General features: G+C 42.9%; 2 protein-coding genes across 6 annotated transcripts in view; one reads left to right on the plus strand and one right to left on the minus strand.

The window, feature by feature from the left end:
* WDFY4 (WDFY family member 4) overlaps positions 1–28,000 on the plus strand; it is a 295,826-nt gene that overhangs the window by 222,681 nt on the left and 45,145 nt on the right. The window lies entirely within an intron of this gene.
* LRRC18 (leucine rich repeat containing 18) lies at positions 41–27,991 on the minus strand. 2 transcript variants are annotated; one of them, XM_019444890.2, is made up of 4 exons: positions 27,752–27,991; positions 25,258–25,356; positions 4,785–5,645; positions 41–1,644 (listed from the first exon to the last, which is right to left on the minus strand). In XM_019444890.2, the coding sequence occupies exons 3-4, from the start codon at positions 5,546–5,548 to the stop codon at positions 1,623–1,625; spliced, it is 786 nt and encodes a 261-aa protein (XP_019300435.1). In that variant the 5' UTR covers positions 5,549–5,645; positions 25,258–25,356; positions 27,752–27,991; the 3' UTR covers positions 41–1,622. The 2 variants fall into 2 exon arrangements, with proteins under 2 accessions (XP_019300435.1, XP_019300436.1); XM_019444891.2 differs by lacking the exons at positions 25,258–25,356; positions 27,752–27,991 and adding an exon at positions 15,785–15,869.

The following is a 28,000-nucleotide window of genomic DNA, read 5'->3' on the forward strand; positions in this document are numbered from 1 at the left end:
TGCTTGTGCCCAGAAACCACCAGAAAACCTGGAACATGCGTAGAGAAGGCACACATTTTCTTTTTCTTATTTGTAGCATCTTTAAGCATAAAATCAACAGTGGATCATTTTAGATTATCTGGTGAACTGAGGTTAAGGTGCTCTTTCTCCTGAAATGCCTTAGCTCTTTGGGATGGTTGCAGAACATTAAGCTTGTCATATTTACTCATAAATTAGCACTTGGCTGATGTACAAGGATCTGTTTATTGCTGCATCTGGGCTGCAAGATTGTTTAAAATTTTTTTTTATTTAAAATAACTATAGATTCACAGGAAGTTGCAAAAATAGTACACAGAGTCCCGGTACAGCTTTCTCTTAATTTCCCCTGATGGTTGTTACATCTTATGCAACTCTAGTACAATTTCGATACCAGGAAATTGACATTGGTACAATATGTGTGCATAGTTCTGTGTCATTTTATCGTAGGTGTGGATTCGTATAACCACTACCACTATCATCATAATCAATTGTTTTCATCACCACAGAGCTATCTCTTGAGCTACATTTTATGGTCCTGCCCACCCTGTACCACCCCTCATCAGCATTAACGCCTGGCAACCACTGATCTGTCACCTCAATCATTTTGTTCTTTAGAGAATGATCTAAAAATGGAATCATCGAGTATGTGACCCACAGAAACTGGCCTTTTTCACTCAGAATAATGCTATTGAGATCCATCCACATCGTTGCATGTGTCGATAATATGTTCCCTTTTATCACTCAGTAGTATCCATGATATGGATATACCGGGGTTTGTTTAACCATTTGCCTATTGAGAGAAATTTGGTTGTTTCTAGTTTGGGGCCATGGCAAATAAAGAAGACTAGTTACATTTAATATAATTATTGAAATGTGAGGACATAAATCTGCTGTTTTATATTTTGTTTCCTTGTTTACTTTTCCCCTGTTGTTCATTTCTGTTTTTTCTTTCTTTCTTTCTTTTCTTCCTTCCTTCCTTCCTTCCTTCCTTCCTTCCTTTTTCTTTCTTTCTTTCTTTCTTTCTTTCTTTCTTTCTCTCTCTCTTTCCTTCCTTCCTTCCTTCCTTCCTTCCTTCCTTCCTTCCTTCCTTCCTTCTTTGCCTACCTGTGCATTACTGAATGATTAAAATATACTTTATTTATCTATCATATTTTAAGTATATTTCTTTGTATGAATCTTTTGTGTAAATTTTAGTTTCAGATGTATTGCATTATAAGTACGTAACTTACCACAGGCGATTAGCATAGAGAGTTTTACTAGTTCAGAAGAAGTGTAGAGACCATAAGTCTTTTAAGTCTTAAAGTCTTCTTTTAAAACTTTAATTTTCTATAATTTATATCTATCATTTTTTAAACATTTCCTCTATATGCATAAAAAAATACACTAAGTATTTCCCAAAGTCATTTTCATACACAGATGGTCTAAATCAAAGAGAGGCAAAGTGAATTTAAGAAGCAAGTCAGTATCTTGGCCAGCACCAGACAGCCTGGCTTCCAGAATGTTCCCCTTACCACTCTTTCTTCTCCTAACCGAGGGCTTTTCTTCTTCAGAGTCGTTTGTTCTTGTTGGCTGATTAGTCTTCAAGGGTTTGCCATAAAGCTATTCTAGGGAGATGTTGATCGGATCCTGGGGATGGAGACAAGAGACTGAGGCAATTACTCCAGGTCATGGAGGCAAAACACAGCAAGGGCAGAGGTCATACAGGGGTCACCTAGGTCATGCCTGGCTTTCAGAAAGGGCAGTGACTGGGTTAGCCTAAATAGGGTCTTTGTTCCATTTGAGGAAAGGGAAACCCCATGCTTTTCCTATCAAGTGTTTTTAAGCTTAATACAATTTCCAGGAAGGAAAAGTGACTGTGTATTTTAGACCGTGAAGGAATGTTAACATCAAGCCTTTTTTTCTGATCCAAAAAAAAAAAAAGCAATAAAATGTGGAAGAGGACACACAACTCACCTTTATCTCCAATCTTTGCTCCATTCTAATGCCAGTTTTCCTGGCTAACCAGGTGTCTAACATGAATGCATCCTATGGCAAATCAAAGCCCCCTGCCCATTTATTTGTCAGTCCTCATGAAGTTAACGATGCTTACAGCCCTTTCCTAAAACATGGCTATGAGGAAGAAAGCAGAATAAAGCACCTAGACCAAGGATGGCAGATAGGACAAGGATGATGTCATCTTGCACACCAACCACTCAGTTGGCAGCGAATCCAGGGTTGGTGCCTGGAGATTGTTCAGGACCAGGCGTGGTGGAGGAAATATGCCCTGACAGGGCAGGAGAGGGAGGAGGAGGCAAATCCATGGTCCAGACCAGGAGCCCGCCTAGGGGCACAGGGAGACCTTTTATTCTTAGTTCCTGTTCTCTGCCAATCCCTTTGAGTGACTAAGAGGGGAACACTAATTCTAAAGAACGGAAATGGGTAATATCCAAATAACTAGCCAGGATCATATGCCCTTGCATGGATTCTGTACTTCTTGGGTGAGAGAGGAAGTAGCTAAAATAGCAGAATGGTGACCTTAGTTAGGGATATGTTCAAGGCCAACATGTCAGTGATGGCTCCTGAGCCTAAGGCATGACATCTCATCAAGCACTTCACAAACATGACTGCTCCACCCACCTTGGGAAGGGCTTCTAGTAAATCATTTCAGACATTAAGCGAAGGGGAAAATGTAAAGGATGGTACTCAAAGCTGACCAGGATGTGGTGAAACAGAGTCTCTAATATATTACTGGGAGATACATAAATGGGTAATCTTGTTATAAGTTATTTAATGGCATGTATTAAAAATTATTTTTAAAAACCACACTTCAACGTATTTGTAATAATGAAGCTATACCAAGAAAATAATGCAAAACAGTTTTTAAAGTCTTCATCATATAGGCTTCCATCACAAAATGATTTCTATTGGTGAAAAACCGGAAACGGCTCACATGCCCAACAGTAACTTATGTGTGTGTTTGGCTAGCTTGCAGATGTTTAAAATTGTGGTTTCTAAGACCATGTAATGACTCGGTTTTCAAAGCAGGATAAAAATGATGTAAATGCTATAATTTTAACTGCATATAAAAATATACACCGAAGAATAATAAGGAAATCTGCCCGTATTATAGCTGGCTTACATTGTAGAATTGTAGATACTTGAAGATGTTATATTTAAAATTCTGTTGTGGTTTTGTTATTTTTATAATGGAAAACATTTAATAAAGGGAAAAGCTGAAAAGGGAACTTTGATTCATATCTTCAGAGATTTTAGGAACAGTTGTCACAGCTAAGCATCACAAAGGAAAATAGCAGTAATGGGTGAAGAAATGAAGTATGCTGTCTGCTGTGGTTTATAATGCAAAAAAGAAGTAAGCTAGTCCTGCTGAGTGAACACATCTCTGTACTTTTCCACTGACCACTAAAAAACTTGCCACTGACATAGGAAAGTCTTGATTAGGAAAAGAAAAGAAAAAGGCTTTCCTAAATATGTCTTTTGTGATCCTTTCCTTTTAGGCAGCATGAAGGTATGGATTAGCATGAGTGAATAGTGCATCGAATGTTCTCAGCTACTGTGAGAATTGACTCTACCACCGTCATTTCTGCCAAAGATCTAGTGTGACTAGGGACACTGTCCAAAGTATTGTTTCAGCTTTGAGATGTACCAAGTTCCAGATCGTACGGAGAAATGACTTCTCTTGAGTAATTACTCCGTGTGCCATCTGCTTTAGATGCACAACGACCATTATGGTTGGGGCCGGTATTTTCCCCACTTTATAGATGAGGGAACTAAAGCTAAGTAAGATGTCCAGGGAAATGGCAAGAAAGAAGCAGAGCTGCCCTGGACCTAGATCTGTCCAGCTCCAGAATCTTTGGCTTTTCTCGATGCCTACACATATCTTGGCACATATCTCCTAACTTTCTCAGACAATGACATTCTGCCCTGCCTTCTTTCAACTGGTCTGCACACAACAAGGCAAGCTTTCCGCTAAGACACAGTCCCTGCACCTAGCCCAATGCCTGGTAAGGTATTTATGTGTGGACTGCACCAACCCATACCTGCACCCATTCTTTCCTTGCTCCCCCACGGGAGTCTGGAAAGGAATGGGACATAATAATATGGGAATGCACTCTCATTCATTCACAGCCAGTCAAGAGCTTGCAGGTTCAGTCTAGAAGGCTCCTAGAGCAAATTGTGCGTGTGCAGACGAGAGACAAAGATAGTACTGCTTTCACCCCCAGATATTACCTGCCAACACTTAATGATACTATCTGCCCATCTCTGTGGCCCAGATTTGTCACCTTCCCAAGACTAAATGTCCATCTTCCCTCCTACCAATCCATGCTCTGAGATTCCTGACTTCCAAAACCCTGAACCAAAGCATTCCCGTGGAATGAACTCCACATTTGGGAGCTGGCAGTTGGTCCTGAAGTGTATGACAATGTGACTAAGAGCATGCTAACAATATTGGCTGCCCTGGCCACGGGCTGTAGGCAGGAGACTTCTGGGAAGAAGTGGGATGGATGGCCCTTTTCTGACTCTTTGTGCCTGTACATATGGGTGTGTGCATGTAAAGAAGAGAGAAACGTGTGGAATGGCAAAGAACTAAAAGCCCTTCAGTCAACAAAATCACAAGCCAAGGAGGTAGGGAAAGGTATTTTATGGGCTTGGCTGGAGGAACTGTTGCAATAATGTGGGGATCCCATAATTCCCTGTAGATGCAGCCCCCTGCCATCTTCCCTCCCTCCCTTTCCCCTTCCTGCCTCAGGGTCAGGGTCCCAGGTCACCTCCAATCTTCCTGTGAATCCTTGGCCATGGAGTTGGGTGAGACCAGATTAGAAAAGATGGCCCTTCTTGGTGTTGCTGCGGCCATAGTCTTGATTTTGTTCAGCTTGTCCCGGGCCTGTTGGCATTTTCTCAGGCAAGTTGTACACAGATCCTTCTCCTCCACCAGATGCAAGTTTTCCAGCCTCCTGATGGAATCTATGAATGTATCTGACTCCTCTGTCTTGGGAAAGGGATTTCGCTTTGTGTTGAGCTTTTTGAGCTTGGGGAGTTTGGCGATACTTTTGGGGATGGTGCTCAGCATGTTGTCATGTAGGCCCACCTCATGGAGCTCCTTCAGAGCACCCAGCGTGGTGGGCACACTCTCCAGATGGTTCAAACCCAAGTTCACAGTGCGGATATTCTTGAGCTGATTGAGTTCTACGGGCAGCCCATTGGTGGTTAGCCTGTTGTTGCTGACATTGAGGTAGAGCAGAGAAGCCATCTGGCCGATGGACTCAGGGAGCTTGTCGATGTAGTTGCTGTGCAGGTCCAGCCACCGCAGGTTCTGGAACTTGGAGATTGAGTCAGGGATCTTTCTGATCATATTCCGGCTAAGGTCGAGCTCATCCACATCATTCAGTCTCAGGATACACTTGGGGAAGGTGGTAATTCCCATCTTGCTCAAGTCAAGGCGTTTTTTCCCATCAAATGTAATTTTGATACAATTCTTGGCCACATTAAGGGTAATCTTCTTGCCCTTGGTGCCTTTCCTGCCTTTGGCCATGTTCTTTTAGTAAGGGTGTATGTTTGGAGTGTGTTGTTCTGATTGGTTGGTGATCGGTTTGAGGGAAAAGTCACAAGAAACTGCTAGAAGATATACTCTGACAAGAAGAGAAAATATGTCTAGTTAGAAGATGATGTGAGGGCACTAGACTCCCCCCAAATTGTAATGCTTCTCTCGCTAATGGTTAGAGACGAGATAGACAGAAATTAGGGCATCAGCAGGAGTAACCTAGCCAAAGATCTTTAGCAAATTCAATTCCCTCTTCAGGGGTGCAAGGTTGGCCTGAAGGATGCTCAACACCCCTCTGTGCCATTCCTTGAAATATGAATCTCTCCATTATCCTGGACTCCTCCTGCTAAAGTGTGTGTGTGTGTGTGTGTGTGTGTGTGTGTGTGTGTGTGTGTTCTTGGCTATCGGCCACTTCCCAGACCCTCACAAAAATCTAGTGTTTCTTTCAGTTATCTCATGAATCCTTAGGGTGGGTGTGCTGAGTTCTCAGAAGCAGCATAGGGGCACCTGGGTGGCTCAGTCAGTTAAGCATCCAACTTCGGCTCAGGTCATGATCTCACAGCTCATGAGTTTGAGCCCAGTGTCAGGCTCTGTGCTGTCAGCTCAGAGCCTGGAGCCTGCTTTGGGTTCTGTGTCTCCCTCTCTCTCTGCTCCTCCCCAACTTTCTTTCTCTCTCTCTCTCTCTCTCTCTCTCTCTCGCTCGCTCTCTCTCTCTCGCTCTCTCTCTCAAGAATAAAGAAACATGAAAAAAAAAAAAGGAGCATAGCCTGGATATGAAATGAGGGGGGAGTGAAGAATGACTTACGTATTACATCTCTCCTCACCTTCTGGACCCAGAGGCACTAGTCACGCCTTAGCTACTATCACTGCAGTGCAACAGAAACAGCCCAGGAACGTCTTTTGCTCAGCCCACAAGGGAGAGTGTGTGCCTACACTGTGCGGATGAGTGTGGAGGAGCCAGGGTTGAGCCTGGCAGCATGTAAAAGAATGCTGTCTTTTTCTACTTCCTACCCCCTACACCTCCTCCCTTCACAGACTTCACACTGAAATTCAACTGTAGACACCTCTGCACTGGTAGGTATGATCATAGTTATGACTGCCGCCATACAGAGAAGTAGAAGGTACAGAGTCATGGGTAGCTTCTGGCCCTTGAATGCTTAGCTTAGAAGTCTAGATCTGCACTGAAGAGTTTTCTTCAATTTTTAATGCCACAATTTTCTCATTTATGAAAACATCCCCCCTGTAGGGCTCTTGGGGAGTGCAAATTATCTAAGTATAAAGCGCTTACAACAGTGCCTGGCACATAGTAAAAGGTTGATGAATGTTAACTATTAACTATTATTATCAGAACTTTGCACATATTCCTTTTAATCTTCAACAATCCAGTAAGATCCATCGGATTATCTTCATTGTAAAGGGAGGAAGACTGAGGCTCAGGAGCAAGGAAGATCTTCAGCTAGGAAGAGAATGAAAACTGTTCTTTCTTGTTCTAGAGGCTGTTTTCTAAAGCTTGCTTGCTGATTTTCTATTTTGGGCCAAGCTCCCACCCTGAACAAAAGCATGCTGTCAGGAGTCAGATGCGGGCATTTTCCCACTAGATTAAAATATTAATTCTAAGTAGGCTGTGGAAAGTTAAGTATGTATATTTTAAATCTCCAGAGCAATCATTAAAATAATATACAGACATAGGAAAAACCGAAATATGAACATTAAAATGAAACGGTAAAAAAAGAATCAAGTAATCTAAAAGAAAGCAGAAAAGGGGAAATGGAGCAAAAAACCCAACTATTAAAATGGTAGACCTCAATCCAAACATATCGATACTTCCATTAAATGAAAATGACCTAAACACAGCAATCCAAAGTATAATTATCAGAATGAATAGTAAAAGAAAAAGACCCAATTATATGCTATCTACAAGAAATCTACTTTAAACAAAAGTAAGTTACACTAAAAGAATGGGAAAAGGCATACTACACAAACATTGAAGGAGAACTGGAGTGACTTTATTAATATCAGACAAAGTATGTTTCAGAGCATGAAAACTTACCTGAGATTAAGAAGAATACCACATAATGATAAAAGACACACTTCACCATGAAGACACGAAAATAATAAATGTATATGTACTTAAGACCAGAGTTTGATATAAAAGAATTGAAAACTGGTAAAATTGAAAAAAGAGATAGGTCTGTCATTAGAAGTGGAGACATCAATACTTGTCACTCAATAATCAACAAACCAACTAGAGAGAAAATCACAAGGAACAGGGTTTCTCAACCTTGGCTCTATTGACATTTGGAACCATATAAATCTTTGTTGTTAGCAGAGGTGGGGCAGTGACGGGGGAAAGTTCTGTTCTCTACATTGTAGGATATTTAGCCAGCAAAAGGCCAGAAGAGTCTACCCACTAAATGCAAATAGCTCGCTACTAGTTTTAACAACAATAATGTCTCTAAACATTGCCAACTCCTCACTGGGGGACAAAATCCCCGCCAGATGAAAACTGCTGATCTAATTGGCCCATAAAACATTCTGCCTAGCAACAGAATACACATTTCTTTTCAAGTGCACATGGAATATTCACAAATATGTACTGTATTCTTGGCTATGAAACAAATCTTAACAAATGTAAACAAATTGAAATAAAGCAAAGAATCGTCTTTGAAAATAATGGAATTGAAATTAGAAATTAATATCAGAGCGATAAGTGGAAAATCTCCACAATTAACAATTAAGCCATATATTATAGATATTCATGAATCAAATAAATCTCAAGGGAAATTAGAAAATATCTTGAACTGAAGAAAAATGAAAATAGAACATGTCAAGGCTTATGATATGCAACTAAAGCAGTGATTAGAGGGAAATTTATAGCTTTAAATGTTCATACTAGGAACATTTTTAAAAAGTAAGAAAGGTCTCAAACCAATAATGTAAACTTCCATGGTTTTTTTTTTTTACTTTTTAAAAAAATTTTATTCATTTTCTGAGAGAGAGAGAGAGCGCGCACAAGCGGGATAGGGGCAGAGAGGGAGAGAGGGAGACACAGATCTGAAGCAGGCTCCAGACTCCCAGCTGTCAGCACAGAATCCGGCACAGGACTCAAACTCACAAACCACAAGATCATGACCTAAGTCAAAGTCAGACACTTAACCGACTGAGCCACCCAGGTGCCCCTAAACTTCCATCTTTAAAAACTAGCAAAGAAGATCAAAATAAACCTAAAACAAACACAAGGAGTAAATGATAAAGAAAGGGGAAGAAATCAATAAAATTGAGAACAGAAAGACAACAGAGAAAATCAATGAAACTAAAAGCTGATTCTTTGAAGTGATTAATAGATTTGAAAGTCTCTAACCAGACTGATAAAGAAAAAGGGAAAGAGAAGGCACATTTTATGAATATCAGTAATTAAAGAGACAGACATTAAAGGAATAATAAGGGAATAGTACAAACAACCTTAGAAAAAAACTTAGGGGTAATCAAACACAAACTAAAAATCTCATCAGTAAAGAAATATACAACCTATGAAGACCAATATTCATTAAAGAGACTGAATTCATACTTGGAAAACTTCCCTTCCCAAGTCTCCTGACCCAAATAGTTCTATTGAAAAACTGTACCAAAAATTTAAAGACAACACCAATTTTACATGATCTTTTCTAGAAAATAGCAAAGGGTGCAATGCCTAACTTATTTTCTAAGGCCAGCATTCCCCTGATACTAAAATCACACATAGGCCATATAAAAAAAGAAAACTGCAGACTGATATTCTTCATGAATATAGACACAGAAATTCTCCATAAAATATTAGCAAAAAGAATCTAGTAATATGTTAAAAGAAAAATACATGACAACCAAATGGGAAGGCAAGGTTGACTCAGTACTCAGAAATCAATGTAATGCAGCATACATCATATTACTGCATTAATTGAAACTAATTAAAAAGAAAAAATACATGATCATATCAGCTGGTGCTGAAAAAATTTATGGCAAAAGTTAACATCCATTTATGACATCAAACCAGTAATAGAAAGGCTCTTTCTTAACCTGATAAAGGGCTTACACACACACACACACACACACACACACACACACACACACACAACTCTACAACTAATATCATACTTGGTGATAGACTAAATTTCCCTCTACATTTGGCAACAAAACAACAAGGTAAACTCTCAGTATGCCTATTGAACATCATATTGGAAATTCTAGCCAGTGCAATAATGCAAAAAAAGTAAGTCATACAGGCAGGAAAGGATGAAACAAAACTCTCCTTACAGATTACCTGCTTGTTCACCTAGAGATTTCCAGAAAATTTAAAAAACACTCTTAGAAGTAATTAATGAGTTTAACAATGTTGCAGGATACAAAGTTAACACCTTGGTTAATACACACATACGCACACACACACGCACACACAAAACCACTTCTATACTCCAGCAACAAACAATTGGAATTTGAAATTTGGAAAATAGTGCTCCAAAAAATAAAACACTTGTGTATTACACATAAGTAACAAAATTGTACAGGATTTCTGTGATGAAAATTACAAAACACTGATGAAATAAAGCAAAGAAGATCTAAATAAATTGAGAAACATAGCATGTTTATGAGTTGGAAGACTCAGGATAGTTGAGAAGTCAATTCTATCCAAATTGGCCTAAAGATCAATACAAATTCCAGCAGGATTATTTTTATACGTGAATGAACAGACTTTAAAATGTGTATTGAAAGAAAAAGAAACTAGAGGTCCAAAAAATTTTGAAAAAGAAATAAAGTTGAGGGATTCATGCTTCTAGTTTTAAAATTTACCATATAATTACAACATATGGTTTTGGTGAAGGGAGACATACATAGATCAGTGGAATAGAAAACAGAGTACAGAAATAGAACCACACAAATATGGCCAATATTGTCCATTGATTTTTGACAAAAGTTCAAAGGAAATTCAATGGAGAGGCAATGAACTTTCCAATAAATGGTGTTAGAACAATTAGTCACTCAAAATAAAAAAAAATTGAATCTCAAACTATTGAAATTAATTCAAATGAACTCAAATTGGATCACAGATATGAATGTAAAGTATAAATCCATGAAACTTTTAAAAGAAAACATATAAGAAAATCTTCATAAGCTTAAGTTAGGCAAAAGTGCAATCCATTAAAAAAATAAAATACTGACAAATTGGACTTCCACAAAAAATTATTGCTCTCTTAAAAAATTTGAGAATAAAAAGACAAGCTACAGAATGGAAGAAAACATTTGCAAAATACATGTCCAACAAAAGGACTATCATCTAGAATCTAGTATATGTGCTGCCGAAGCGAGCATTATCATCTAGAATCTATAAAGAACCCAAGGTCAGTAGTAAGAAGACAAACAATACAATAAAAATAAAATGCCCAAGAGATTTAACAGGACTTTTCACCATAGAAGTTATGTAGTTGGTAAATAAACCCACAAAAGGTTGCTCAACATCATTAGTAACTAGGAAAATGCCAATTATAATCACAAACAGATACCACTGCACAGTTATTAGAATTTCTAAAATAAAAAACAAAATGAAACATAAAAAGCTATATAGTACAAAGATTTGGTGAGGATATATAGGACAACCAGAGCACTCCTGCATTGCTAATGGGAATTCAAAATGTTACTCTGAGAAACAGTTTGGCAATTTCTTATAAAATTAATTGTATACTTATCCTATGACCCAGAGTTTCCCTGACCAGATAATTACCCTAGAAAAACAAAAATTCAGGTTCACACAAAAACTTTTCCATGTGTGTTTAAGGCTACTCTATTCATGATTGCCAAAACCGGAAGAAAACAGCACAAAGGCTTTTCAGTGAGCGGATAAAGAAATTGTGGCATATCCTTATTATGGAACACTGTTAAACATAAAGAAGACAAATCTATTGATGCATGGGACAACTTGGATGAATCTCAAAAGCATGTTGCTGAATAAAAGAAGCCAATCTTAAATGCTTATATAATGAATGATTCCATTTATACGGCATTCTGGAAAAGCCACAATGATAGTACAGAAAACAGATGAGTGGTTGCCAGGGATCAGGGGCGGGCAAGGTTTGACTACAAGGGAACAGCAGGAAGGAGTCTTCCAGGGTGCTGGAACTGCCTGTATCCTGACTGGTGCTTATGGGAATGAAGCTGTACATATGTCAGAACCCAGAGAACTGTGCGCTAAAAAAAAGAAATTTTACAGTTGTTTTTTTTTTTTTTTAACTTAAAAAGATTTAGGACTCCATATTCTCTTTCTGTCCTTTTCACTGTGGCTGCTTGCTTAGCCGGGTTTTGGAGTAAAAGTCTGTGACTTTTTATGCCCCCACTTAGTCCTGTCCTGCCCAGTAAAAGGCATCCAAACGTGTACCATGTGGCATTGCTACGGTACATGTGCATATCCCCACAGGGAACAGCGATGCATGAGGCACATGTCAGAAAAACTGCCCTACTGCACTTGAGTTGAAATCCCAATTTAAAAAAAGATGGGCCGGGGTGCCTGAGTGGCTCAGTCAGTTAAGTGTCTGACTGGCTTAGGTCGCATCAGGCTCTGTGCTGACAGTTGGGAGCCTGGAGCCTGCTTTGGATTCTCTCTCTCTCTCTCTCTCTCTCTCTCTCTCTCAAAAATGAATAAACAGTTAAAAAATTTAAAAAAAGATTGACGAAGAGCAAGGGATCCTGTGTTCTCATCTTAATGCTTATTAATTGCTTTCCACATTATAATGTTGCTAGATTTAGCAAATAAAATTACAAATTCCCAGTTAAATTTGAGCTTCAGATAAACAACAGAACATTTTTAGTATACATGTGCCCCACACATTGCATAGTTCTGTATTTTATTGGGCAATTCTGTCACATGGTTCTGAACAAATAGTAAAGTTTCCTTTGTTCATGATCCTTGTATTAGTTCTTTGGGACCAATTTAAGCTAAATCCATGTGCTTATTCCTGCATTCGTTCATCCATCCATTCATTCATCCACTCATTGAGTAAGTATATTGAGAGCCTGTTATGTGACAAAGCTCTGTGTTACACAAGTGAGCAAAAAACAGGGCCAGTCCCCGAGCTCAAAGAGCTAAAATCTAGATTGCTACTGATTCTGACCACCTGATTCTCCTGAGCTCTCCAAAGTCTGGGTTGTCTTTTGTATTTCTTATATTCAAGATAAAGTTCAGCTCAGAAAGGCCAAACACAATAAGCATGTGCTAGAGGGGCCCTGGATGAGAAGGATGCTTCCAGTAGACTGAAGATCCACCCAGGTGAGCCCCGTTAAGCCTGCTCCCCAGAGCCCATCCACACCCTGGTAAGAAGCCCTCCATCTCTGATGAGTGATGGGAAGGAAACAGCACGGAGCTGCCCACAGAGCACTTCTCCATTAAGGACTACTCAACAGGCCCTTTGGCTCTGAGCCTGCCCATTAATTACCCGCAAAGCAAAGCAGGGGCTAGATAATGCACTGTACCTCCTCCCTGGTACATCTGGGTCCCCAGATGGCCCCAGGCCAGGTGAAACGTGATCAGCCCCCACCACCTTCACACTTTTCCTCAGGGCCACCCTGCCTGGCTGGGTCCCTTGCTCTTGGTTATGAAGAGCAGGTGTATTATATTGCTCAAGGCCCATCCTGACCCCCTATGCTGCTGAGTGCCCCTAGAAGCAGACCAGTGCAGGAAGACCTGCAAAGACCCCAAAGACCAGGACTGTATGCCTTCTCTCATTCAACTTGGAAAGGTCAGCATCCTGCCCAGTTCTTCCCATTGAGCAGGAGAGTAAGTATTGGCAAAAGAAGTGTAAAACTCATGATCTTTTGATTCAACTAAAACTGGTTAGATGGTCTGATGTTACCAATTCACAGAATCCTCTAATGTCAGAGTGAGACCAACAACCCACACAAGGGAAGCTGGAAATCAGAAAAAGAGATAGAAGTTGATAGATAGATGGAGAGATAGATGGATGGATGGGCAGACAGACAGATGAATGGATGGATAGATGAGTAATATATTTCATATCATACGAATAGCTGAGAAGCCTAATACAAAACATTTTTCAAGGTACTGAGTCTTTTTATCTTGAACAATTGGTTTTTGTACTTTGGAAAAACTGGACCAGTTGGTTGACTCTAATTTTTAATTAATTTTTCTATCTAGTCATTGTGAATCAAACAGCATGGTGGGACACCCCATGGATATCTAAATTAAAAATGTAATGGCAACCTATATTTTAATACCATCAAAATACTTGCAGGCATTTTTCAGTTGTAAGGTTGTTATCATCACTATGATAATAGAATTTATCTTGTGCTTCGCACTCATGTGTCTTTATATTTGTAATTAAGACTGATTTTGTATACATTTGATATCTTTAACATCTTGCTAATGTGATCTCACAATAATTATTTCACTCTTTTGACTAATGCACTGAGATACAGGAAAGACGCACTGTAGAACTGAAACCCCCAAACCCTGCCATTTCATAGCCAGTATTGGAACTAACTTCACAGCAAGTTTCATACTGTATGGGTGAGAAATTTCTTGCTTGCAGGCCATCTCTTAAGGGGAAGTGGTGTGAACCTCCTTCAATAAAATCACTCATGCCAAAGGCATTGCATTTATTTTCTCTCCTGAGTCTCGGAAGACCCATTCACTAGGCACGCAAGAGGCCAGCCTCACTTCTGCCGTGACTTTCCACATATCTTCAAATCATTCCCTGTCGCCTCCACCCCTTCCTAAAATGTGTTGTACCTTCTCGTAAGCAGCCATGTGGCAGACGAAGATGTGGGTGGTCACTGTGGGGGCGTCTGTGGAGTGCATCTGTCTGGAACTTCTATCCAGGTCTCTAAAATAGGCACTAATGTTTGACTCAGGTGTAATTTTCACTGGGGGAAAAGAATTGCCATTTTGTCTAATGCCCATTCTGGGCCAGGATCTGTGTGCTCCCTCTACCCATTTTACAGAGTTAGCTGGTTTGCAAAGCATAGGCTTACTGGGGGTGTCTAAACATGAAGTGCTTTTATTTTTCCCATTACTGCCCCCAGCTGTGTTATGCTGTGCCCCTCTTTCCTCTGGGCAGAAGGACAGATTGTCAGGAAGGGGATAGGGGACAGACTGGAGGCAGAAAAGATTTCTGTGGAGCTCACAACGTCGGCTCCACCAGGCACTTGGCAGAGTTGATGGGGAGAGGTGGACAGCAGGAGTGGAGTCTTACAGGGTCCCCATGATCCTGGGGGTTTTCTGACATCAATTTCAGAAGATCCGCTCAACCTCATTCACTCAGGTGAAATGTTCCAAAGTAACTACTGGGGACACGCTGCTGGGCCCTTCCTATATCTACACAGCAACTATGCCAAGTATCATTCTGAGTTTGAAAATAAGAGAACCGAGGCTCAGAGAAGTCAGGTGTCTTCCCCAAGGTAACACAGACAACACAGCACAACCAAAGCAAACCTAGATTTGTCTGATACCAAAGCTTACGATCTTTGTGCTACGCTATCCTGCCTTTCTTCTCTCTCTTCTGCTGCCTTTGCTCTAGCAGTAAGAATTGCTTATCCTTGGTGGCAGGCGGGGGGCGGGGGGTGGGGACACATTGCCAGCCCTCTGACTCCAAGGAGAAGAAGACATTTTGGAATCCTAGCACTCCCAGGGCAAAAGACACCTGTACCAGAAATTAAAGCTGCTTGCCCCTCACGTCCCCCAAAAGGTGTGCTGCCGGTTTTGGTCACCTATGGGGTCTCTGATGTAGGAACAAAGATACATCACAGAGTCGCAGACTCTGGGTGGCCAGACATTCACTTAGGCCCATTCTGACTTGGCATGGGTTAGCCAGGGAAGTGCAATGCAGCAGGATTAACCTGCAAGCAGCTTAAGGGGAACGGAGTGGACTCCCCAGCTGAAGTAGCTGACCAAACTTTGGCCACAGTCCCTGCTAGGCCAATAACGCAGATGTCCCACTGACCTTTTGGAGGCCCCACATGCAAATTTCAGACCATTGCCTGCTCACTGTATTGGCCAGGGGCTAATGTGCAGGGTGTTCATTCTCCTAGATACATATATGGATATGTATCTCTGAATAAGATGAATTTTAAAGGTATTGTAATAGCATTAGTGGAGTCATTTAACTGTTAAGAGCTTGGAGATTGACGATGAGAGAGAGAGAGAGAGAGAGAGAGTTTAAAGGGTACACATATGCCACCACAGTTTACCTAATAGGCATGTGCCCCCAAGCAGGTGGTGATGGAGATGGGAATCTGTTGTCCCTCAGCTGTGCTAGTCCCCCAGCATCCCCACAGTGTGAGCTTCTTGCCACCCTGAATTTGTCAAGAACGTAAAGATAAAGGTTTTCATCCAGCATGGTCTGGAAACAACCCACCACATTCCTGTGTGCTCACCACAATTTGGGGCCCTCTTCTGCCCTGGGGGGGGGGCTGCTGGCTGTGTAGGGGCCCCGAGAGACTGTATGCAGACCACCAGAAGTTTGATTTTCACCATGTGGGCTCACTAAAATCTAACCCCTGTAACATGCACGCCTGACATTCCCAGACAGGAGGCCATCTCCATGTGTCGATCGCATGATGCTGTCCACCCCTCCACCCCTCCCCACACGCATGCTGAGCCCTTAGAGGCACATCATGCCTTCTTCTCCACAAAGTGACCTCCCATTTGCCATTCCATTCAGTCCTCACTACTCTCCTTTGAGGTGGGACTATTCCTCCTACCCTGAGATAAGGACGCTGTGGGGCAGAGTGGGGCATGAAGTATTTTATCCGAGCTCAAACGGCTCCCCTTTCCCCAAGGCTTCTGGGTGGAGTGTTTTTTCCATGACACTCTGCAGCAAACAGAGTGTCTGTGTGGAAGTTATCAAGTTCACCTCATGTGGCAGTTATCTGGTTAATCTGATCAACGCAGCTCTAAGTATCTTACTGGGATATTATACACGTATAGCTTTGTCTACCCTTAATATTATTTACTTCTTCGTCCTTAGCAACAGCGAGGCTCTGTACATGTGCTGCCTGGGAAGTCGTTATCTGTCAAACTGCCCCGTTCCCCTGGCGGATAATAAGAATTCAACTTTTATTTGGAGCAAAAGTTCCCAGGGGGTCACATGGCCCAATAACAAAAGATTATGATTTCTTATTGGTTTAATAGCATCTATTTTGTAATTCTGAATGTACTCTGTTTTAATTGGATTTGTTAAAGGAACAAAAGGGAATAGGTGCCTTACAATTAAAATAAAATATTAAGATTATTAGTTTAACAGACTAGAAATGCCTTGTTCATCAACTAACACATTCAAAACGCACAAACCGACCTCCCCACCCAGGAAAGTGGAGGAACCAGTGAGTCCTGGCACATCGAAACCTCAAGAGACGAGTCTGAATTCAATTTCAGCCAATGTGGTTTAAATACTGCTGTGGCCACATAGCAGGTGTTGCATTTTCTCCTCACAGCCTCGGCCTCCCTTGCAGATAAGGAAGTGGGCTCAGAAAAGCGGCCTGGAAGGATGAAAAGGACAGGGGCTTTGGACCCACATGGGTGGCTGCCCATCTCCCCATTTACCATCCAGGTGACCTCGACCAGTCTCTTGAGCCTCACTGAGCTTCAGCTCCCACTTCTGTGAATAAGATGTTAAAAATGGCTGCTTCTGAAGGTGGGGTGAGGGTGAGTGAGCCTTGGAGGCGTATATTGTGACTTCGCATGTTGGGGGAGAGGGGATTAGTGGCATGATGAGGACAGCCTCACTGATCAACAGTGGAGTCATGTTTCACAGCCCGGTGTCCTTACTGGGATCCCTGCCTACCCAGGTGCAGACTTCAGATGACTTTCTCCTGTAGCATAAGGAGACATACATAGCTCCTTGAGGCACAGGCTCCCCAGGGTCACGGAGATGGGGGGTAGTTCTCCTCAACTGCCCTGTGTGTGTGCATTTCTTCTGTACCCCATCTGGCCCCAGGGAGGACTTGCTGAGGGGTGAACAATGGCACAGACCCCGTAATCACTGGCAGGTACCCTGGTGTGGTGCCTCTGTCTGCTATAGGAAAGCCCCTAGCTCCAAGGGGGTTATAGATGCCCCCATGTGAAGCTGTGAGATTCTTCAAAGGGAAGCCCTGAAGATCGACCATAAGGGAGCAGTTGAACTTCCCATGGCCCTTTTGGATTCCTTTATTCATTAACAGTATGTACTGGACAACTGCCATGGATGAGGCGTGGTTTTATACAGCAAGCAGAGTGAAGAAAGAGATGAACAAAAGCAAAGAGGCACACAATGCCAGGTGGCCATGAGTGCTTGGAGAAGAAAGAGTCGGGACAAAAGAGGCAGAGATGTTCCTAGGGGAGATATACACTTCTGGGGACAGTAACCAGGAAGGGCCTCTTTGAGAAGAAAACATTTGGGCAGAGACTGAAGGAAGTGAGGATCCAGGGAGATGGGGAGGGTATTTTGGATAGAGAAAACATCAGATGGAAAGGCCCTGTGGCAGAGGGAAGGCAACGGATATGCAGAGGGGAGAAGGAGAGGAGAAGATGGAAGGAAGGAAGGAAATAGAGGAGGCAAGGTGGGAGGGAGGGAGAGGAGAAAGGAAGGCAGGCACACCAGAGGCACAAAAACAAAATCAGCAAAAAAGAATGAGAGCAGATAGGATATGGCTCATTTTCCATAACCATAAGGCCTGTCAAACTAAAGAAAGAAGGCCAGTGCCTACACTTCCCCCAGGGTGATCACAGACAAGCCCGTGTCCTCTCTAATTTCTACCTGATACAGAAGGAAATCCAGCCTCCCGGCTGGCATCACCCACAGTGTTATCCTGGGCTGGTACCTCGCCGTGGAGTGTGGGCCCTCGGATAGGGCCGTGGGTCCATCAGGAAGCTACCATGTGCAGGACCCCACTGAGTGGGGGCACCAGGGGACAGTGGAAATAAACCAGATGTGGCAGAGGGTTGACCAGGCTGGATTTGAACCGTGTCTGCCATGGGTTCCCTGGGGACCAGAGCCAAGTCACTTGCCTCTTCTCTGTCTACACTTGATACCTTGGTGATGTCACTGAGTCTCATTGCTTTAAATACATGACTCCCCAGTTTTTGTTTCTTACCTAGACTTCACCCTCAATCCTAGACTTACGTATCCTTCTTTCTGCCTGCTTAGCATTTCTACTTGGACGGTGTAAAGACACCGAAACACACTGTGTCCAAAACCAAGCTCGCTGTCGACCCGCTGCACCCATAGTCTTCTCTGACCAGGCTGTCAGCAACAGCATCTTGTGTGTCAGGCACCAAACTGTGGCCCCATGCTCAGTACCCCTTTCCTCTTATACTCCATGTTCAGTCCATCGGGAAATCCTGTGGACTCTGTGCTCAAAGTAGATCCAGAATCCTACCATTTCTCACCACCTGCCCAAGAGCCACCCTGGGCTGAGTCCCTACCGTTTGCCACTGGCCATTTGCAGTGGCTTCCTACCTTGTTTTCCTGCACCTGTCTTTACCCTATGCAATCTCTTCTCAACACATCAGCCAGGGGACTTCTTTTACCACAGCCACCATGTTACTCCTTGGCTCACAGCCCTCTAGTGACTCCTGTTTCACCCAAGTAAGGGCTGGAGACCTTCTAGTGGCCCCATGGCCTGACCCACTGCCTCTCTGAGGGACTCCCCACCACTCACGCCCGTGCTTACTCCATATCCACCACCCAGCCCGGCCATTCCTCTAACTGCCCCACAATTCTTCTTTATAGCCTTTGTTCCAGCTGCTTCATTATTCTGGAAGGTTCTTCTCTCAGGTATTTAGTGGACTGACCTGTTGATCTTCTTCAAGGTTTTGGGTAAATTCTACCTTTTCAATTCAACCTTTCTGATCCCCCAATGAATGATGCAAACTAAGCCCCAACATGCATGGATCCTTCTTGCTCTGCAATACTTTTTTTTTGAGGTTTATTTATTTATTTTGAGAGAGTGCATGCGCAAGTGGGGGGGGGGGGGGAGGGGGAAGAGAGGGAATCCTAAAAAGGCTCTGAGCTGTCAGCACAGAGCCCAACATGGGGCTCAAACTCACAAATCGTGAGATCATGACCTGAGCCAAAGTCAGACACAACCGACTGAGCTACCCAGGGACACCTGCTGCACTTTCTTCCATAACACTTAACACCTAAATATATTTTATGGTAGACTTACTTATTAAGCTTATTTTTATTGTCTGTCCCTTGCTCTCCTCCCTCACTAGACTCTAAATTCCCAGTGCTTGGCAGACAGGAGGCCCTCAGTCAGTATTGGCTGAATGAATGAATTGTAGGTGCTTAACAAGGTCGTTCCAGTTCCCTTGACCTCAGAAAGGGGTCAGCTTCGTCCCAGATTCCAGAGCTTTTAACAGCTGCTATGTAATCCTCTTGACCCACTGTTTTTCCACCTACTTTGAAAGGACTTCTAGAACATGCAGACTATTTTTTAAGGGAGAAGTCTACAGGGGAAAGATGTTACTTTCACACCAAATATTTATTAGTCACCAAGTGTGTACCCAGCCCTGGGCGGGGCACACTTGAAGATAGGAAGGCTTTCCAAATAGCTGCATACAATGGTGTGATCAACTTTTTGTCTGTGAGATTAAGTGTGCAGGGAGACTGGAAAGCGGGTTAGTAGTACAGCAAATGAAATTTTAATTGGGTTAGGTCAAAGAGAAAGAAAAGCTTCTAAAAGTAGGAATGAACAAGTGGAAAGGTAGAGCAATGGAATCCAGAAGGAGGTCTGAGGAGATGGGGCTGACCATCCCGGAAGGGACGGGCCCCCCGGCTAGCCAGGAAGCACAGATGCCACTTCTAAGCATTTCCCTTCAAGAACTAAGAACAAAACGTTCTGTATAAATATGTTTATGGCAGTGCCACCTAAAATAATAAAAACAAGTGGACACGATCCACATATCTAACAATGGACAACTGATTAAATAATTACTATGCAGTCATAGAATGAAATGGATACTCAACAGTAACTAAAACAAAACAAAAACATCATTTTTCAGAAACGCTGAAAGGAAATCTTTTGAGATATAATGTTATGAAGAACACGTTACATGCACATATTACATCAGCTTTCTCAGGAGCATGCATGCAAGCCCACAGAGAAAAAGTTGGAAGAACATCCAAATATTAGCAAGAATGCCCTCTGGGTATTATGGTATCGGGTTATTTTTACTTCCTTAAATGCCTGGGTAGTTTCCAAATTATCTGCAAGATTCTGTATCTACAGAATCTATTTCTAATTAAGAAAGTTACAAACACATTCACCCACACTCATACACACACACACACACACACACATACACACACACACTTCCTTTTCAATCGCATGAGTTCTGTAAAACCACTCATATCACCCTGTTTAAAATAGACGTGGTGTGTGTGTGTGCAAGAAAGATTTTAAAATATTGAACATATTTGAATCAAAGAGGAAAATCTGAGAAAATATTCCCCAGACAAAGACAAGGAGGGACCACATACACAGAGAGCCACGGTTTTGGGGGTGGACCAGCCTGGCTCACATCCTGAATTCTTACTTCCTCCTAATGTGTAAGAGAAGCCATAGTCCTTCTCTGAGCCTCGGTCTCCTCAGGTAGAGTGGGGCAATGTGAAGATTGCGTAGGAGGAAAAGGCCGGGGTGTGACAGGTGCCTAGTGAATGGGAGCCTTGGTGATGGATGGTGATGGTGTCGCTTGTGAGTTGAGAGCCCCGATTTGCCTGGTGGCAGTTGCAGATGGAGGTGGGGGAGCACCGAAAAGCGCCCCACCACCTGCAGGCATACGACTTAAGCGGGAGGCGGAGAGCCCAGTTTCCAGGCAGCCCCATGCTTGGCCATGCTGACAGTGGTGGTGGAGGAGGGGCAGGGGGAGGGAGCCATTCTTGTTCCCTCCAGAGATGTTCCCTCAGAGCCAGCCAGCCCTCCACTGCACTGAAAACCCTGATCAAGCACAGATGAGCATGATATAAAAACCACATGGCCTTTTATGTGTTGGTGGCCCAAACTATGATGCGATGTAGGGGAGGATATTTATTTAAAAAGTGGCTAACTTTTCTCTATCCAGAGGGGGAGGCCACTGGAAAGATCAGGGTCTAATTTTTAAAGGGATGCTGAGGTTACAGGGTGCAAAAGGGTGGTTTGGGGCTCATGGCTTGTATGTTAGGCACCTGTCTTTCAAAAATGCTGTGGCTTCTAATCTTATTTTTTTCTATAGACATATTTCCTGAATTCAGATTTCCCACTCCTCCTTGAGTCTTTATTGGGCTTGCTTGAAATCATTGCTGAACTATTCTGCACTGTCACCCCTTTTCTGACTTTAGGCAGATAGATATAACTTGCTGGAAATGATAGGAAGAATGGCCATACTGACAGCCAGCAGCACTTGGTTTAGGGTGGGGCAGCTCTTTGGCATTTTCCAGATAGGGATGGTGCCCAGGTGGGAGCCATTTTGTCTGTTCCCTTCCTGTCGTGTATAAAAGTACTTAATAGAAGGCAGGCACTAATAGAAGCAGGGACCACAGAGGCTTTGAGGCCATTAGAACTGGGCTCCACCCCATCTTTACCGCCAGCCTGGTTTTAATCATGAGCTCAGTTTACTGGTCAGCAAAACGGGTCAGAAAATTGTAGGTTGTTTTGAAAAGTAAAGGTGGGGATGAGTATACATTGAGTGGCCAGTGTGGAGCAAATGCTAAGTGCCTTTATGATGGTAAATACTGTTAGATCTACCAAACAGCACCGTAGTGATTGCTTCTTTCCACTGAGTAGCCCTAGGACACTCCCCACTAGTCATCAATACCAGGTGTAAGACTTGCGGAACGATCTTTGCAGATTCCCAAGGACAAAAGCCTTTGCAACCTTTTAAACACAAATGATTAATGATAATACTAATAATAAACGAAAAAACATAGCAACAATTAGAAGATACAATTATACCTTTGTCCACTTTTAACCTCTAGAGCCTGCTACAGCCCAAGCTACTCACTTGCCCATTCATTCATTCATTCATTCAACACTTGTATTTGGGTCATTCTATAGGTCAAGGTCAGGTCGGAAGATACACAGTGAACAAGGCAGACATTGCTGTGTTTCTCATGAAACGACGATTTTCGGAGAAAGCAAGTCAATCAATAATAACAAAACAAAACCAAAAAGACTCGAGCTCAGTTCAGTTGGTGTAGATATTCTGCAAAAAATCAAACCTGGTAGATGTCAAAGGGAATGCCAAGGGTCGGGAAGAGAATATTGGGGAGGAAGTGGCCAAATTTAGACCGAGAAGGTCTCGGGGAAGTCATCTCAGGTGACATTTGAGGTGACACTCGATGAGGTCACATGGGAGGATTTGGAGAAGAATCCACCGCAGAAAAGTGCACTAGGTGCAAAGTCCTATGGGGGGAGGGCGGGGTGGGGGGGGGTGCTTGTGGTGTTTAAGAGAAAGGAGAAGCCAAGGGGGCTGGAGTACGGACAGAAAGAAGGTGCAAGATAATGACAGAGAGCTGGCCAGGGGCTGCAGGGCTGCATGAGGTGGAGCATGTTGAAGTTTAGAGGCGTCACCCCGGCTGCTGGGAAGTCTGCAGAGGTAGGGAGGGAAGAGTAGACAAAGACAGCCACTTGCAGGCAGGAGAAGAAGGTGGTGTGCACCAAGGGGGTGGGCAGGAGGAGGACGGTGCATATTCGCCATATGTGGTGAGAGCAGAACCAATGGAAGGGTCTTCTGGGTCGCCTACGTGGGTCAAGGAGAAAAGGCAAGAGCAGGCTGGCATTTTGCATACATGTTTCTATACGTGTTGAGTGCTTATTTTATGTCCAAGGGCATCACATGTATTGTCTCATTTAATCCACCCATCCCACTTTACCGAGAAAGCACCTCGTGAGCCTCCAGAGCATGTCCCCTGTCACAGTCACATGCTGGTCAAGCAGAGCCAGTATCTGCTCAGTTTTCTTGTCTGAGGGCCGAACTGCCATTTGGCTTTTCCCTGGAAGTTTGATTTGACAATATCCTGTGATAAATTTGGCCCTCTGGGCTGACAAGAAAGCTGCTGACTCATCGTATTTTCCAGACACTAGCCTAAACTGAGCTGGAATCTGAGGGGACTTTCACTGCATTGAGGTTAAGCCCCATCCTTAAGACTCACTCCTCACAGCAAAGAAAGCCTGTGCATGTTACCAGACCCAGCTCTGGGGCCGAGATGAGATCTATGATGTAGACTGGCAGGAAATTGGAGGTTGGCAACGAACCGAATTGGCCGTGGACGGAAAGCTGGCGATGGATGATGTGGCAGGGGAACCCCCCATGCCTGTTTGGAGGGGGGCATGTTTCAGTGCACACCTTGTGTTCTAGGGACACCAGGGACCAGGAAACATCACCTAGTTTGGCTTTCCCATCGCCCAGATGATGGGTGGATGGAGAAAGCACGCCCACCTCTTGTCAGCAACAGTAGGAGAACCTAGGATCCCCAAGAGGAAATTGAAGCCACCAAGCACTAGGCCCTAAAAATTGGTCTCTAGACAACCGTGGGGGTTCAGGTGCTCTGCAGAGTGGGCAGTGGCTGTCTCAGTACCTCCCTTCTCCTCTGCAGGCTGAGGCTGAAGCCCAGAAACATATGAGTCACTCTGGCTTGGAGACCAGTCGCAGCTCTGTCTCTCCCTAGATATGTGACTTTGTACACATTTCCTAACCTGACTCCCCGTTTTATCCCAAGGAGTCAGCATTCAGTACTTGGTTCACATAACATCACATACGGTTCATAAATGTATTGAGAGCCTACTATGTGCCAGACCCTTTGCAAAGCAACGACACTGCATAGTTTTTAACACATTTGAAGTTTCTGCTTTCAGACTGTGTGTATGGATTATATTGACCACCTACTATGGGCCAGACATTTTACAGATATCCTAAGGAATTCTTAACAACCACCTGATGTACTGATCTTCATCTCCATGGGACATACGTGGGACTAAGGCTCAGAGAGGCCAAGTAGCCTGTCCAAAGTCACCAACCTTTTCCCATTTACGACATAAGGAATGTGTTCTAGTGTGTTCCTTGAAGAGTCTCTCCTCGAGAGGCCCAGCCCCACCTAGGACTTTACTTGTTAATGGATCCCAGTGTTCAGGATAACTTGTGGCAAGGGTTTGCCTCCAGACTTTTCAAAAGATGGATTGTGCTTCCAAAGCTACCACAGTCAGCAGTAATCAGGCTCCAGCCTCATGAGTGAAGAGAACCCCCACCGCAGTTTCTTTGAGGGGTCAGTCACCGGTTGGGTTCAGCAGCAGTTCAAACACTAGTCTCCCCTGCTTGCAGGAGCAGCAAATTTTACCTTCTCATTTCAGACTCAGACTTTGGCAAGAGACCTGACCATGACTCCAAAGGCCCAGACTCACACACCGACCTAACCAAGCTGAGCCATGGCCCCAGGCACCAAAGAAAGCCCTGCTGGGTCCCCAGCTGGGTCCCCTACTAGTTGCCCTTCCTGCCTGGGGCTCAGGGCCAGCTTCCTCCTCTCCTAAATAATGAATTAGCTCGCGTCTGGGGTTTGTAAATAAAGCATACCTACCGGGAGAACCGGCCATTTCCAAAGTTGCTTACTCAAAGGAGGAAAGCAAAAAGCAGAGTTTGAAGCCGTGGGTTGTTGGGCAAAGTTCAAGTAAATCGATAAATGCAGGGCCATCACCAGAGAAAAACTTACCCTGTTCATGCCAGTTCCTCCTCCTCAACTGTGAAACTTTGTCACCAGGCAACAGGAGACCCGGGACCTGGAGTTAATTAGCATAATCTTGAGGCCAGCCTACAAAGTGGGAACACAATAGCTGAAACCAGACACCCCAAACTTCCAGGCCAGCTAGCTGTCCCAGAGGGACCCTGGCCTGGGCTCCCCTGGCTTTCTGCCTGGGGCTTTCCTCCTGGCCTCCCCCAGCAGCGCATGGGCCTTGGGGCACTTAGTTACCAGGCAGAGCAGGCTGTCCATGGCCACCCCCGGGAAGTGGCTATCCCTGCTAACAGGGAACAAAAGCCATGTTTGCCTCTTTTAAGGGAAAAATAATCTTACTTTTATATAAAGCATTGAGTGAGTCCCATGAAATATCATTTGATTTCCTTGTTGTTTGTCCAAATAGTTTTTCCAGCTCTTTGATTTGTGAGAGAGCGATCTTTTCCCTGTTTACTTGAATTTAATTAGTTCTTGTAGTTTTCTTTTTGTGCCCTTTTTACACTATTAAGTTACAACGACCATGCTCGGAAAAACCATACAATCCTATAGTCACTTTTTCCTCTATTAATATTACATCAAAGGCTGATGTGTAATTTCTAAAGTCTACCTTTCGACTGAATGTGGAAATACTGAACCTAGTGGACTTTGCTTTTCCTGTTGTTTCCGGCTTGGCACTATTGTGAATCAGGTTGCAATGAATGTATTTGTACATTTATAATCTTTTTGTTTGTTTTTTCCTTAAATTACATTCCCAGAAATTGAGAAAATTGGCAACAAGTTTAAATATGAAAACTATTATGCAAATAATAACATTGCAGAAAAATTTGAAAATGCATACATAGAAATAAAGAAATAAACATCCTCTAAATTGTGCTACCCAAATAAAGTTAGGAAATAAATAAAATAATTAACAAATAAAAAAATTGAAATGCAAAATTAATCCAACCACTATGCATTTTGAAAAGTACAAAAAAGCAAAATCAAACAGTTTAAAATAAAAATACAGTTAACCACAAAAACTTTAAATAGATGGATACCACCACTGTTTTGTTTACTGAAAAACCAAAAGAAAAAAGATCATTTACTTTCGACAATAAATGGGTTTAAAATAATTATCAAATGCAGATAAGTAGAAAATTAAAAATTACCTGAAGTTCTGCTACTCAGTCTATTTCCAGTTAGACTATTCGTAAAAGGACCTCATTTAAATTAGAAAATAAATAATATGAAAATCATAAAACACAGATAAGCAAAAACAAAATCAATATTTCTTTTAAATTTTTAACATTTATTCATTTTCGAGAGACAGAAGGAGACCGAGCATGAGTGGGGGACGGGCAGAGAGAAAGGGAGACCGAATCCAAAGCAGGCTCCAGGCTCTGAGCTGTCAGCACAGAGCCCGATGCGGGGCTGGAACCCATGCTCCGCGAGATCATGACCTGAGCTGAGGCCGGACACTTAACCGAATGAGCTACCCGGGCGCCCCAAAATCAATATTTTAAGGAAGAAAATACAGAAGGAGATAAATACATTTTAAAATGCAGATTTGTAAAACCTTATGAAAGTAAAGCCGCTCAATTTCAGCATCTCGAGGTAACTTCTGTTGGATATGCTTCCACTTTTAATACACGAACAGCTTCACGTTTATGCCATGGGTATGCAGTAATAACTTGGCTACCTTGCTAATGCTTACATTTTTAACTTCAAATTACACAAATTACTGGTTTTTCAGGTAAATGCCTTCTAAGTCAGCCAGAACTAAGGCTTTTGTTGTTACTCGTTTTTGGTTACTTTTGTTTTCTTTTCCCCTTCAGAGGAAAGAGCTTGTCTTCCGAGCCAGGGCCCTGGGTCAAGGTCTGATCCCGGCAGTGTGTCGGGTATTCACAGGACCTGCTCCGTGCCCGCTTGGGGTGTCTCCAGCAAGCTGTCATGAACTCCCCCTAGTCTGCAGGCTACCCCCTCGCTGCACACGTCCATTCTTCATCTATAAATGGAAGTTATGGCTACTACATGGGGTCTTTGTGGAAATTAGACAACGGGTAAAACGTCTTTGCAATCTGTAATGCGTTTGACAGTTACTGGTATTTTTAGGTCTGTGGGTGAAGGGGGGTGGGAGATACAGGCTTCCACTTATGGCAAGAATAAGTCACGAGAATAAAAGGCACAATGTAGGGAACCCAGTCAATGGCATTGTACTAGCGTTGTATGGGGTCGGACGGCAGCCACACATGGGGCATAACGTATACAGATGTTGAATCACTATGTTGTACCCCTGAAACTAACGTAACATCATGTGTCAACTATATTCAAGTAAAAAAAATATATAAAAATTTTAAAAAAGAAGAAAAAAACGGTGTAGGAGTATACACAAATTCTCAAGTTAAATGAAATAATAAGTCAGAAGTGGAAAAATAAAAGACAATTAAGTAAGACAAGCACATAAACAAATAAAAAGCTAAAAACCATGGCTCACCTTTGGTTAGGTGTCTTGGCACCACGGGTAATGGCGTCCTTGGCTGATGGCAATGAAATGATGGATCTTCCTTGGAGCTCATAGCCGATGAAATGAGAAATGGGACACTGACATGCCTTTGTCTTCTGCACACCATTCCACCTGGTGGCAATGTCACAAAAGACCACCGGTAAAATTCTAGAACACTTTGTGAAATGGAAAATGACAGAGGCTGTCTCTTATTTCCTGAACTATAATAAGTACCTTTTG

Source organism: Panthera pardus, unplaced genomic scaffold (assembly GCF_024362965.1).
Source record: "Panthera pardus isolate Hobbes unplaced genomic scaffold, ASM2436296v1 HiC_scaffold_22, whole genome shotgun sequence".
Taxonomy (NCBI): domain Eukaryota; kingdom Metazoa; phylum Chordata; class Mammalia; order Carnivora; family Felidae; genus Panthera; species Panthera pardus.

Excerpts from the sequence above, each read along its gene's own strand:
- LRRC18 (XM_019444890.2), bottom strand. The coding sequence starts at position 5,548 with ATGGCCAAAGGCAGGAAAGGCACCAAGGGCAAGAAGATTACCCTTAAT. Across the intron at positions 1,645-4,784 it reads GATTCACAGGAAGATTGGAG|GATCCGATCAACATCTCCCT; the intron begins GTGACCTGGGAC and ends CTCCATCCCCAG.